We start from the raw sequence: 13,384 nt of genomic DNA on the forward strand, positions 1-13,384 counted from the left end.
CTCTTTAAGACCAGAGCCATTAGTGCCCTTTTAAGAGCAGCGATTGCTGTGATTGGCTCACAGCAATCATGGGGTCAGGAGCCAATGAGATTGAAATAATAGAATAAATGACATAAGAAAGGAATTGATAACTTTACAGTGACTTTGTGAATTGACCATTAATACATACTGTATTATCTTTCCATTCCAAGTTGCAGGCAGCTATGGATTTCAAACTGACTGTAAGCTTACAATGCACTTTTATGAAATTATAGCTACAAAACTCCCAGAGAAACTAATCACCTGCATGAACAATAAGCTGTCCTGAGCAGATACATTTTTTTTTTTTTGTCCGCTTGGCCAAACAAGTGATTGTAGTAGATGGTGACCAATTCATTTAGCATTTTCTGTTAGAAATGTATGGAAGGAACATATAGTGCGGTCAAGCTTATATTGTACACAAAACAAGATAAATATACATATATATTACATATGTGTATTTATGTGTGTAAATGAGTTTGCAAGCCTTGCAATGCATAGAATTTTCCTTTTTTTTTGTAAACTGACACAATGTTACCCTTTAAACATACTGGTGTAGGAGTATTTAACTTTCTCTGTTGTTTGGATTGTTGCCTGGAATTCAAATTTAACACAGACCTTCCTCATAAATCATATACGTTGATATTTTTGTCTACGTTGAAAAAGAAGCAGAAAGAGGCACTGTGCACTCAAGTTAATAGCCGATGGAATGATGATGGCAACCAACCATCTCACAAGGGTTAATAGTCTTGGACTCGCTGAACAAGTTCCTTAAAGGGAACCTTAACTGAGAGGGATATGGATGTTTCCTTTAAAACAATACCTTAGATAAATTAGTGCTGGAGCTTTGTTTCCAAGTGTGGACTTGCTCATTCCATCAGCTATTAACTGTTCAGTGCTGGATGCAACAGTTTGGAACTGTTTAGTTTGATAACAGTGGTGCAATTACCTGGATCACACTCATTTGAGTCCCTATGAACTGCAATAATCTAGGAGAGCAATCCAAGTTTTTGCTAGTGTGAATGTGTTGTTTGGATGGAATATCAACTGATATCAAGACAATGCACGGCCTTATCACTTTTTTATGGAAGGGTAAGGTTATTGTATGTGGTTGTTTGTAAGGTCCTTCAATAAATGTTGATATCTAAGTAGGCCTCTTGTTTTTTTGTTTTGCAAACTGGTGGGTACTCCAAGAGGTGGCTCCTCTAAGCAGGATGACAGTTCATATGCACATCTTCTAGTGCTCCTCAATGGTCTATACTGGGGGCATCCCATTTAGCAGGTTCAAGTGGGGGTAGGTCACTGGACTGACAGCCATTTCGCGTATTACCGCATCATCAAAAGCACATCAGAGGTTAGTGCCTCTAATGATATGTTAATACACAAAATGGCTGTCAGGCCAGCCATCTAACCCCCACTTGAAGCTGCTGTATGTGCTGCCCGACTGAATAAATAAGGTGTTTGAGGGCATAGTGCCTCTTTCTGCTTCTTCTTTAACATTTGCATATGACTTTAAGCAGCACATGACCCGGATAAGCACCATCAGTCTGACCATATGCTGCCTGCATCTAGTGCCAAGCTTTGTTCTCCTTGTTACGTTTATATTTTTGTTTATTTGCCTAGGAATGGGACATAGTTTTGTCATGTCCTCTAAATATGATTTGTAGTATTCTGGCAAATACTAAATCATTTCTTTTAATATCTCATAGGCTAAAAGGAGTGAAGATACTCAATTAAACGTTGATCTTGTGGATAATGATGCAAGGGTAAGGCAATCGTTAAACAATGTGACATAGGTTATTTGGCATTCATTTATCTGGTGATGCAGAACTGAGACCAAGACTGCAGTCTTTTTTTCATTTTATAAAAGTTTTCAATTTTAGCCAGTAAAGCTCTGAGTCTAATGCTGGGAATACATGGGTCGATTCTGGCGCTCGATTCTGCGCCCGATCGTTTTTGCCACTTGAATTTGCGGGCGATTCTCTTCTGCTCATTTTCTTATCTTTTTCCATTGTCCCCAATACAGAATCGAGCACAGAATCGATCGGGCGGGAGATCGGACCTGTCCGAAATGATCTATCGAACCACCTAAATGACTCAGAATCCAGCCGTGTATTTCCAGCATAAGTCTTATTTAGGAGATTGCAAGAAATCCTGAATGGCCAACAGCTGTCACAGCAAAGCTTGCAGTTGTTCCCTCAGCACTCTCAGAGACTGAGGATAATAAGCTACATTTCCAGCACTGACGGGGATTGGCTGATACTAGATAAATGTGCTTTCTGGTTGCTAAGACTCAATATTAAAAATAGGCTTAGATAATACAGTACCCTACCCAACTCTATGTTCATACCATAAACTCAGTATTAAATGTTGAAATACAGTAATTGTAAGTATATTAACCTTGGGGGAGCCTTCACCACTGTGAGTATTGCTGGCAATTTGTGCTGGTCGGTTGAGACTGCTGGTTGAGGGTAACTCTACTGAACCTTCATGAAAATGAGTCATTTTTGCCATGCAAATTGACAATTATTTCCATTGTAGTTACAAAACCAATAAGCATGCCACTGTTACCAAAATTATTGTAGAGGTCAGGGACACATTTGAAAGATTACAACCCAAAATACAATGTAAAAAATTAAGTGTTTGCAAGAACTGGTGAGAAAACTCATACAATGCAGGACAGTTTGGAATTATGGCAGTTTTTTGTTTGCTCATCACCATCCTCTTGCTTCAAGGGATACTGTAGGGGGGTCGGGGGAAAATGAGCTGAACTTACCCGGGGCTTCAAATGGTCCCCCGCAGACATCCTGTGTTGGCGCAGCGACTCACCGATGCTCCGGCCCCGCCTCCAGTTCACTTCTGGAATTTCTGACTTTAAAGTCAGAAAACCACTGCGCCTGCACGCCCGTGTCCTCGCTCCCGCTGATGTCACCAGGAGTGTACTGCGCAGACACAGACCATACTGGGCCTGCACTGTGCGCTCTTGATGACATCAGCGGGATCGAGGACACGGCAACGCAGGCGCTGTGGTTTTCAGACTTTAAAGTCTGAAATTCCAGAAGTGAACCGGAGGCGGGGCCGGAGCATCAGTGAGTGGCTGCGCCAACACAGGATGTCTGCGGGGGACCGTTAGAAGCCCCGGGTAAGTTCAACTCATTTTCCCCTGACCCCCCTACAGTATCCCTTTCAATCTACAAGAGATATTTTGTATTGGTGAACATTTTGAAAATTAAAGTGAAAGTATACATAAAAACAATATGCCACCCCCTGTCCACTTTTAATCTCTTGTCATCCATGTAAGCTGGTGTTGTATATTGAATTCCGAGCCCAATCAGTATGGGTTTCTAACCCTGAGCAATAATGGTCCAGATGCTCCATAACATTTTTACCCTTTTGTCCTAGGATCTCTATGAAGCTGGTGAAAAGAGGAAGGGTACAGACGTATCTGTCTTCATCAATATCCTGACCAGTCGAAGCTGTGCTCATCTCCAAAGAGGTGAGGATGAGTTAGTCTGAGGCCTCGTTTACACCGGGTCCAAACCGTTGCCCACTCTTAAAAATGACAGCCTCCCGAAATTGTGCCCTCATCAATTTTTTGAACATTGCATCCGAATCCCCATTGCCTTGCCAAAACAAATACGGCACTCTATTGGAAACGGGGCCTAACTTACAAAAGATGTAAGAGATCTCTAAAGAGATGACTGTTATACTGTTGACCAAATAAAATCAAATACTTACATACATCAAAAAGACAGCATTTTCAAATAATTTCACGATGGTGTAGCTAACAATTCACAATCATTTTTGAACCGCATACAAAATCTTTGGTCTCTTCAAATAAATTCTCACCTAGAAAATCTCTCATACACATTTGTGGCTATGTCAGGTCATTTTAGCACCCCATAGAGGATAATTACATGGCAGCACCAGCTGTATAATCATGGCACATGGTACTTAGCAGCAGGATTTATCAGCAGACCAGATTAGCAGTTTCATTTAGCAGTGTACAGGGGAGGGTTAGTTTTAGGCATTGGTGGGGTAGGCAGGTGGGTGTTCATGTGAGAGTTGGTTTACAGTAGGCAATAGTAGAATATCAGTAACATTACCAATATTTTATTATATATGTAGGTTGAGTATATCTTAGGGCTGCATAGCCAGGCTGGACAAACTTCTGGTACAGTATGCAGCAGTGACTGACTCGCTTTCTGTGACTGGCTCAGATACCTCTGTGGGCGGGACTTGCAGCATGTGTCCTGCATAACTCTCTGCTCGCACTTGAGCCAATCATGAAGCCTCTTTTCAAAATGCAGTCATTTATCATAAGCCATTCGCATCTGTAATACGAATGGCTCTGATACCTCCAAGGGCTGGACTTAGCATTTTCCTCTCCACTCTCCTTAGTTTTGCAGTGAGTAGGCCTGCTCTGATCTGCAGTACAAGTGAATGTAGCCTGTACTGTGCTCCACACGCTACCAGGAGCATCATCGCTAACAAGAGAATAGATCCACGGGAGTGCATACAATACAGTGGGAAGACTGGGACAATACTTTTATTGGTGACTGTCACACTTTCCCTAGTGGACAGGCTGCACAATGCCCTCCAATCGGTTTCAGCACACAGACCATGCAATCTCGTGGACACAATCGATGAGCTGAAACCGCTGGAATTATGGCAGCAGACAGACCAGAGGGGGGCGTGCGATCTATTAAACACAAAATACTAGGCTGCCACAATCTCTGTTAACATGGGACAGAGAAGCCCACTGACTGGCTGACTCTAGACCTGCAAATAAAAACAGTTAAAATACACCCTGTTCTGAGTAATAACAATTCTCAGTAGTGATCTTCAGAAGCTAGAATTCGGTTTGTGCGGCTGAATAGCAGGGGTAGCTGAACAAATAAATGACTTTTAGAAGTCTTTTATTATAAATGCAATATTAATAATTAATATATACAGAAAATCAACAATTATAGAGACAATAATAGCGCAGTATGAAAATAAAAATAAGGGAAGGAATAAACAGATACTTAAGCTCAGGTGAAAGTGTCCTTTTGGAAAAGAAATGCTAAGTCCTTGGTTTCAGAATCAGGCAACTCACCGTCAAAGTCCAAACAAGCCGAATGCCAGCATGCCCTCAAGCTGGCAAGGATGTGATTGGGATGATGTTTCAAAGTTGAGGACATTGATTTTGGGTCCTCTGCCATTTTTATACCTCTGACACAGTAAGAGGGAGTGAGGCGGGAACCACAGACCCCCTTAGAACATGAGATGAGCCCTCCCCCTTCTCCTGGTGACCAAAACCATATCTAACCATATATGGGCTCTATCTCACAGAACTGTACAGGTCAAGGTAAATTTAATAAAATTTTCAGGTCATTCCGGATTTATCCAGCACAATGATACCAAACACGAGGGGTATGACCCCGTTGTATCACCAGGTTATTTTGTAACTGCCTAACGGACAGTCCATAACTCAGAATGTTCTGGAATCTTCTCAGTGCCAGGCAAGGTCCGACACACTCTGCGAGTTTGTAGGGCCTGGCAGCTTTGCAACACAAGAAATATGACAAATATAGCAGTTTATGGATTATTATAGACATCTAAGAGTTACAGCAGGTCAGTTCTAGGTAAAGGACTCAGCTGGGAGTCTTTGAAGCTAAAACAGCAGAGCCAAGTGTCAGCTTCCCTGCTGAGATCGGGGCAGAGGAGTCCTGCTCTCTCTCCTTTAAATTGGTTTGGTCAAGCTCCTACCTGGCTTTATCTGATGGATAGGCCCTTAACACAGCTGGGTGCCTGGGACACTTCCCTGCTGAAGGCTTCCTGCCATTTGGTGAAAGGAAAACAAGCTGTCTTTTAAAAGAAGAAATGTCATTCTGATCGCTGCAATGACTGGGCAAATCTAACCGGGAAGCGATCAGAAAATCGGCTGCGCCAATCTTCCCGATTCGCCTGCGTTTCTCACAGCTGTTCCGTGACAGTGATTGCAAAGTGGTAACGCTGCACCCTCTTTTGCTAACATTTACATTATTATGCAATGCAAGACAACCACACCTCACCACACCACCTTTACAGGTCTCTAACTCCAGACCCGGAAGCCGGTGCAGGTACACCACTCCTGCAGACCACTGCAATAGAAAAAACTTGGAGACTGCACACAAGGGGCTATTAACAGCATACAGAGCAAGCAGAGGCACACAACATGTTTCTGGCATAGCCCTTCCTAGGTTGTGACACCTGAGGAAGGGCTACGCCCGAAACATGTTGTGTGCCTCTGCTTGCTCTGTATGCTGTTAATACAGTCACTTTAAGAAGCCCCTTGTGTGCGGTCTCCAAATTTGTTTTATAGCGTTCACATTATTCCTCATTTTCCCCAGGCTGCTTATTTGTACAGTACTCTATATCCAGTGCCGGTGCCGTTATTCTTGTCTTACAAATGTTATCAGGCATGATCAACTCACTTGCAACCAGCCTGAAGCGAACAGCAGACCTTGGGTTTCACACTGACATATGACACATGCACCGCCCACTTTTTATTATCTCCGATTTTACTATACCAGGCATTGCTCCCATAGACTTATAATGGAGAATGACCGAGACCTGGAGAGGTAGTTTACTATACCCGGGTTTATTATAACAATATTATACTGTAATTACATAGTTTTCTCTATGCCCAAAAGTGCCCAGTACAAATACAAATTCATAAATATACAGTATAAATACAATTAAATCCAAATCCAGTTGCAAATATAAATATTAAATAATAAGGTGCCACCAGTGCAATCATTAAGTAACCAAACAAACAAGTATTATGAATTGAGTGCTAACAGTACATGGATTTATTGCAACAATAGAAATGGCTGGATAATGTACTGGTTAAGGGCTCTGCCTTTGATGAGGTCAGTACCTATTCAGTAAGAAAGTCCTTGGGCAAGACTTCCTAACACTGCAGGATGGGCCCCTTTAGCTAAGGGCGCCTAACACTGCAGGATGGCCCCTTTAGCTAAGGGCGCCTTATTTGCTGCAGCTCTTGAGCGCTTTGAGTTCAACAGGATAAAAGCGTTATAGAAATGTTAGGAATATTAACAATGCAATAGAATTGGAGGACTTAAAGAGACTCTGAAGCGAGAATAAATCTCGCTTCAGAGCTCAAAGTTAGCAGGGGCACGTGTGCCCCTGCTAAACCGCCGCTATCGCGCCGCACAAAGGGGGTCCTTTCACCCCCACACCCACCCCAGCACGATTTGGTCGTGCATTTGGTCGCTCCTGGAGGCAGGGCTAACGGCTGCAGCCCTGCCTCCAGTCACGTCTATCAGCGGCGCATCGCCGCCTCTCCCCCGCCCCTCTCAGTGAAGGAAGACTGAGAGGGGCGGGGGAGAGGCGGAGATACGCGCTGACAGACGCGCGTGGGGCAAGGCTGCGGCGGTTAGCCCTGCCCCAATGCGGAAGCGCTCCCCCGCATTACGGAGGGGATTTGGGGGGACAGGGACCCTCGTGCAGCCGCAGGATAGCGGCATTTTAGCAGGGGCACAAATGCCCCTGCTATTTAGGAGGTCTGAAGCGAGATTTATTCTCGCTTCAGACTCTCTTTAAGAATGATGTTACTTTATGGTTTCCTGGCCACTCGCTGATGCAGGGTGATTAGAATCAAAGTAAATAACACCTATTGCTATTGTCATTACAACAATGGTGGACAAACTAATTACCTTCAGCCTGACATCTAAAGGCGCATACACACACCATAGTTCCGCCAAGCGGGAGTATGGTGTGTGTACTCGTCTTAAGGTTGAGCTAGCATCGCTTCCAGTAATTTTACACCAGTAAATTACTTTTTTTTCCCCTAGAAGATGTTATGCTGCATTTTTGAGTTTTTTTTACTACCACTTTAAAGGGAACCTTAACTCTACAAAAAAAAAAATGAGTTTCACTTACCTGGGGCATCTACTAGCCCCCTGCAGCCATCCTGTAACCTGCACCTGCAATGCGCAAAAATGTACGTGTTAATGTCCGCGATAGCTTCCTGCACCAGTGGCAATGCGTACAAAGGTACGCGTGGCGGCCCTCCGAGTCAGCAAAAACTAAACTAGCTGGTGGTGGGGACCGGAGGAGCCATGAGTGACTGCAAGGGCACAGGATAGCTGCAGGGGGCTGGTAAATGCCCCCGGTATTTTTAGAGTTAAGGTTCCCTTTAAACCGGAACTGTAAGTAGGTTAAAAACAAACTGTTTCACTTACCTGGGGCTACTGCAAGCCCCCAGCAGCCATCCTGCCCCACGCCGGTCCTCCACGAGCCTCCGTTCTCCCGCCACCGCTCCATTCCTCGACTTGTGTAAGTCGAGGCCAGCGCAGCTTTGCCACGTGTATCCTTTCTACGCGTTTCCGTCTACAAATGCGCTATTGCAGACTGGAACGCGCAGATAGGATATGCGTGGCCAGAGCCGCGCAGGCGCAGTGGCCAGGAGGCAAAACCGAAAGTAGCTGGCGCCGGGAGAACGGAGGCTGGTGGAGGACCGTGGCAGGACAGGATGGCTGCTGGGGGCTTGCAGAAACCCCAGGTAAGTGAAACAGTTTGTTTTTAATCTATTTACAGTTCCGCTTTAAGTATAAGGGTTTAGATAGTGATAGCGCAAGGGTAGTGCAATTGTGCAGGTTTTAATCCATCAGAAATTGAACAGATAAATGTTGGAGTTATAGGAATATTACTATGGTGCAAACAAATCTAGGGATAATACAGCATAAAAACAGTACTGCATGAAACTTGAATTGGTGGTCTTATTAATGATTTACAGATTACATTATGTACAATGTACAGAATCATCAAAAAATAAAATACATTTTCTCTTTGTAGTTTTTCAGAGGTACAAAGTATACAGTAAGAATGACGTCAACAAAGCACTGGATCTGGAACTTAAAGGAGACATTGAAAAACTTTTAACAGCCATTGGTATGTAGCTTATAGATTTTGTATGGAAAAATATTCTAGAAAAAGTTATGATTTAGGGAAAAAAATGTAAATTCTTCTAAATCTTGTAAATTTTTCTAAACTAAAATGCTATAAAAAGTGTTCACTCAGATATACAGCCTACGTGAAAATTATAAGATTGGTGCTATGCTTCAATTTAACTTTTAAGATGTTTAGTTAATGTTTAGTAATGTATTATTATTAGAGTCAGGGCTAGTTGGGGTAAAGGCTACTGTTGCTGATAACAGTGATTGCTGTTATACTCAATTTTGGTTTTTTTGCACATTGTTTTCTATAACATCTGTGCCAAACTTACTCCTCAAAATGCAGGCACTTCAAATTAGCGTTTGTTTTTTTCCCCTAACAGAGACAGAAACTACATGTAGTTTGTTTGTTCATTTCTATGGGTACAGAAATCTCCTTCCATAATCCGTACTGCGTATCATTAGATTTCCTTTTCACTTGCTAGGTGATTTGTTCTAACTTAAAATTGTTCATTTAAACAATCATGTCTACGGTAACTAATTTGTTTTATGATTAAGAAAACCAATCAGTCAGTGTAAGGTCACTTTAGGATGCTGGCTATCACATTATAAATTGGGGCATTACCTACTTTATGCTTTTTAGATAAGCACTCTAGAAATGAGGACAGTGTTGCATTCAGCAGCACTACCTCCCTATTTTTTATAAACAATTGGGGAAACTGATAAACGGGCACCATCACGGAACCTAGCCCAATAAGGGGATTGCATGCAAGAAAATACAAGTTCCCTTATATTATTTCAGTTTTTGGCGGACTCTTCTAGATATAATTTGTGATTTGCAAAATGTGTGCTACCATTACAATACGCTTTACTTGTATAAAAATCTTAATAATCTTAATCTTAATAAACAGCACTGGCAACCATATGGGGGTGGGGAATAGGCAGGGTCACTGCTACCATAGCAGTTTGTACTAAATATACCAGTCTTGCTAAAGGTAAAAATTAATTTGAGGGCCTCACGGTCATCGCTATCGTTCTATTGCACCCGTTAGGGGTACAGATAACATCAGTTAGGGATGCATGTGTCCCTCTAGTCAGTACTGATAAGCAGTAAAATACATTTTATAAAAAATCTGAGCAGTAAGGGCAGTGAAAAGGTGGGAGGGCTGTTGTGGGCATTATGTCTTCTCTCCATCCACAGGAAAAGAAATTAGGCTTCATATGCATTGTAGATTGCTCTGTCAGGGCCACCATAGGTATGCAAGCTGCTCTGCAGAGGTGGAATGATGGATCATAATGCCTTTAACAGTCCTCCAACCCCTTCACTGTCCTCACGGCCCTGATTTTTATAAAATGTATTCTGTTGTTTACCTATACTATGAGTGCACGATCATCTTGTCTGAGTGCAGGCCAAGGCTATCATCCTCCTCCTTTCCCCTTCCGTTCCAGCATGTGCTGTGCTGTTGTCCCTCCATCCCCTCCATAGCAACAGAACACTTCACTAACCTGCAAACTAGAGACATGACTACACAGCACATTGGGCCTGTCTCCACTGCACGTGGATTCTGGATGCAAATTTCTGCATCCAAACTGACTCCAGTGAATGCCTATGGGCCCGTTTTCACTAAACGCGATTTTTTTCCCACGCAATGCAGAAAAATGATGGATGGCATGTTGCAGATTTCTGCAGTATGCATCTTTTTCCCATACAATGATTGATAGCCTCGTCCAAATTCCCGTGGGCCACTAGCATGTTGAATTCTGCATCTGTTTTTCTGGATCCAGGTTTCCGAATTGTTTCCGCGAATGTTAACACGGACATCTGGATGTGGCAATCAATCGTATGGGGAACGGATACATGCTGCAGAAATCTGTAACATGCCATCCATAACTTTTCTGCATCACATCCTATTGTAAAAATCACATTTCGTGGAAACGGGCCCATAGGCATTTCGTTGGAGTCAGTCTGTAAATTGGTGCCCAAAATTTGCGTGTTTCGCGGAAACAATGCGGAAATCTGGATCCAGAAAAACGGATACAGTATGCAACATGCTAGTGGGAATAGGCACTTAGCCCTGAACTGTCACCCGAGAGATCGAGTCCTGAGCCCTGCGAGTGGCAGTCTTTGCACATGTGTACAACTATACATACCTCCAACAAAACCTAGCATAACCTTCCTTGCGCTAGAATTATCTCCACCTAAAAATGTAGCATATCCCCCATGATGCCAGACACTCTCTCTTCCACCAAACCTAACAAAACTTTATTTCTCTAGCCGTCATACGGGACACTGGAGATGTGGCTCCGCCCATCCAATTAGTGGAAACCACCTGAAAGAGTAAAAAGAGTATTAATAGCCCCCACCCTCCCCTGGCTCCCCAGTTTAATTTGGTTTCCGTCCCGGAAACACCGAAGAGGAGTAGCTCCCTTAGTTTTTATTATTTTTTAGCTTCACTAGGTGGTGAGGCCAAGAGAAGACCGGGTGGCTTGGGTGTGAACGCCAAGTGGCGTCTCTTTATGCACCCGGTTTTCTGCCGAACGCGGTGTTCGGATGTCGATCCCTCTGCCCTCCGTATGCATTTGTGCGGGCAAGGATCGTGGGACTCTCCCCCAGCTGCTTGGCATCCTCTTGGCAGCACTGCGCATGCAGGAAATCCCTGGGCCACAAGCGATGGTTGGGAAGCTGGCGCTGGTGGGGGAGTCTAATATAGGAGAACTAGGCAGCATAAGAAATGGAACTGCTCCTGTTGTTCTACCCCATGCTGGAAAGATGGGATCACAGGCAAGAGGCTTCCCAGTCTGTTCCAGCAGCAGAGGTGACTGCATTGACCATACTGGAGAGATGGGATCACAGGCAAGAGGCTTCCCAGTCTGTCCAGCAGCAGAGGTGAGTGCATTAACCATGCTGGAGAGATGGGATCACAGGCAAGAGGCTTCCCAGTCTGTTCCAGCAGCAGAGGTGAGTGCATTGACCATGCTGGAGAGATGGGATAACAGGCATGAGGCTTCCTAGTCTGTTCCAGCAGATGAGGTGTGTGCACTGATAGTGTTTTTTTGCAGGGATATACACTCATATTATGCAGTTTAGAGTGTGATTTCACCTGTGTTTTATCCTTTCCCGCTGTCTATATCATAGCAAGCTGAAAGTAAAAGCGGGGGAGGTATAGGATAATGTTTGGAGAAGCCAAAAACTAAAAAGGTTGCTATTGCAACATTAAGCTTCCCCAGTATTATAACGAGATGATTTGTCAAGCCTGCACTAGATCTATGAGTGCTGTAGTGATTGACAATTTATACAAAGAGGTAATGGAGTCTTTCAGGGTAAGGAAAGCCCTGAGCAGTCTTAAGGAATCATTTGTTTCCTATGCTAGATGCAGAAACTAACATTTTGCAGGGATGTGCACTCATATGTTTAACCACCCTGGCGTTCTGATTAAATCGCCAGGGTGGCTGCGGGAGGGTTTTTTTTAAATAAAAAAAAAACTATTTCATGCAGCCAACTGAAAGTTGGCTGCATGAAAGCCCACTAGAGGGCGCTCCGGAGGCGTTCTTCCGATCGCCTCCGGCGCCCAGAATAAACAAGGAAGGCCGCAATGAGCGGCCTTCCTTGTTTTGCTTAGATCGTCGCCATAGCGACGAGCGGAGTGACGTCATGGACGTCAGCCGACGTCCTGACGTCTGCCGCCTCCGATCCAGCCCTTAGCGCTGGCCGGAACTTTTTGTTCCGGCTACGCTGGGCTCAGGCGGCTGGGGGGACCCTCTTTCGCCGCTGCTCGCGGCGGATCGCCGCAGAGCGGCGGCGATCGGGCAGCACACGCAGCTGGCAAAGTGCCGGCTGCGTGTGCTGCTCTTTATTTCATGAAAATCGGCCCAGCAGGGCCTGAGCGGCAGCCTCCGGCGGTGATGGACGAGCTGAGCTCGTCCATACCGCCCAGCTGGTTAAGATTAGAGAGTGATTTTCCCTGTATCTATTTTTTTCTTTTCTCCTATCCTCTGTGTCCATGTGATCTAGCTGTGAATGTTAAGCAGCAGGTGGGGTGAAGGTGAATTGTTGCCATTGCAGCAATTGGCTTCCCCAATATTAGAACATGATGATTTGTCAAACCTGCACTGAAGCGATGGTGATTGACAATTAAGAGGTAATGGAAACTTTCAAGAAATGAATCTCTGGTTAGTTTTCAGGGAGTCCCTTGTTTCGAATTTGACTTCGAATCTGTTTCGATTACGACTTTCAGTCTTTCGATTATGACTTTGTCTGTTGCGATTATGACTTTGTCTGTTGCGATTATGACTTTGTCTCTTTCGATTATGACTTTGTCTCTTTCGATTATGACTTTGTCTCTTTCGATTATGACTTCGAGTCTTTCGATTATGACTTTGAGTCTGTTTCGATTATGACTTCGAGTCTGTTTCGATTATGACTT

General features: G+C 44.0%; 1 protein-coding gene across 2 annotated transcripts in view; it reads left to right on the forward strand.

Moving 5' to 3' along the window:
* The window catches only part of LOC137518513 (annexin A1-like), a 97,659-nt gene that overhangs the window by 74,079 nt on the left and 10,196 nt on the right, over positions 1 to 13,384 (forward strand). For both annotated transcript variants that reach the window (XM_068236485.1, XM_068236494.1), the window contains 3 exons: positions 1,728 to 1,784; positions 3,421 to 3,514; positions 8,863 to 8,958. In XM_068236485.1, coding sequence (XP_068092586.1) covers positions 1,728 to 1,784; positions 3,421 to 3,514; positions 8,863 to 8,958 — 247 coding nt within the window. The remainder of the gene's footprint in view (positions 1 to 1,727; positions 1,785 to 3,420; positions 3,515 to 8,862; positions 8,959 to 13,384) is intronic.

Source organism: Hyperolius riggenbachi, chromosome 1 (assembly GCF_040937935.1).
Source record: "Hyperolius riggenbachi isolate aHypRig1 chromosome 1, aHypRig1.pri, whole genome shotgun sequence".
Taxonomy (NCBI): domain Eukaryota; kingdom Metazoa; phylum Chordata; class Amphibia; order Anura; family Hyperoliidae; genus Hyperolius; species Hyperolius riggenbachi.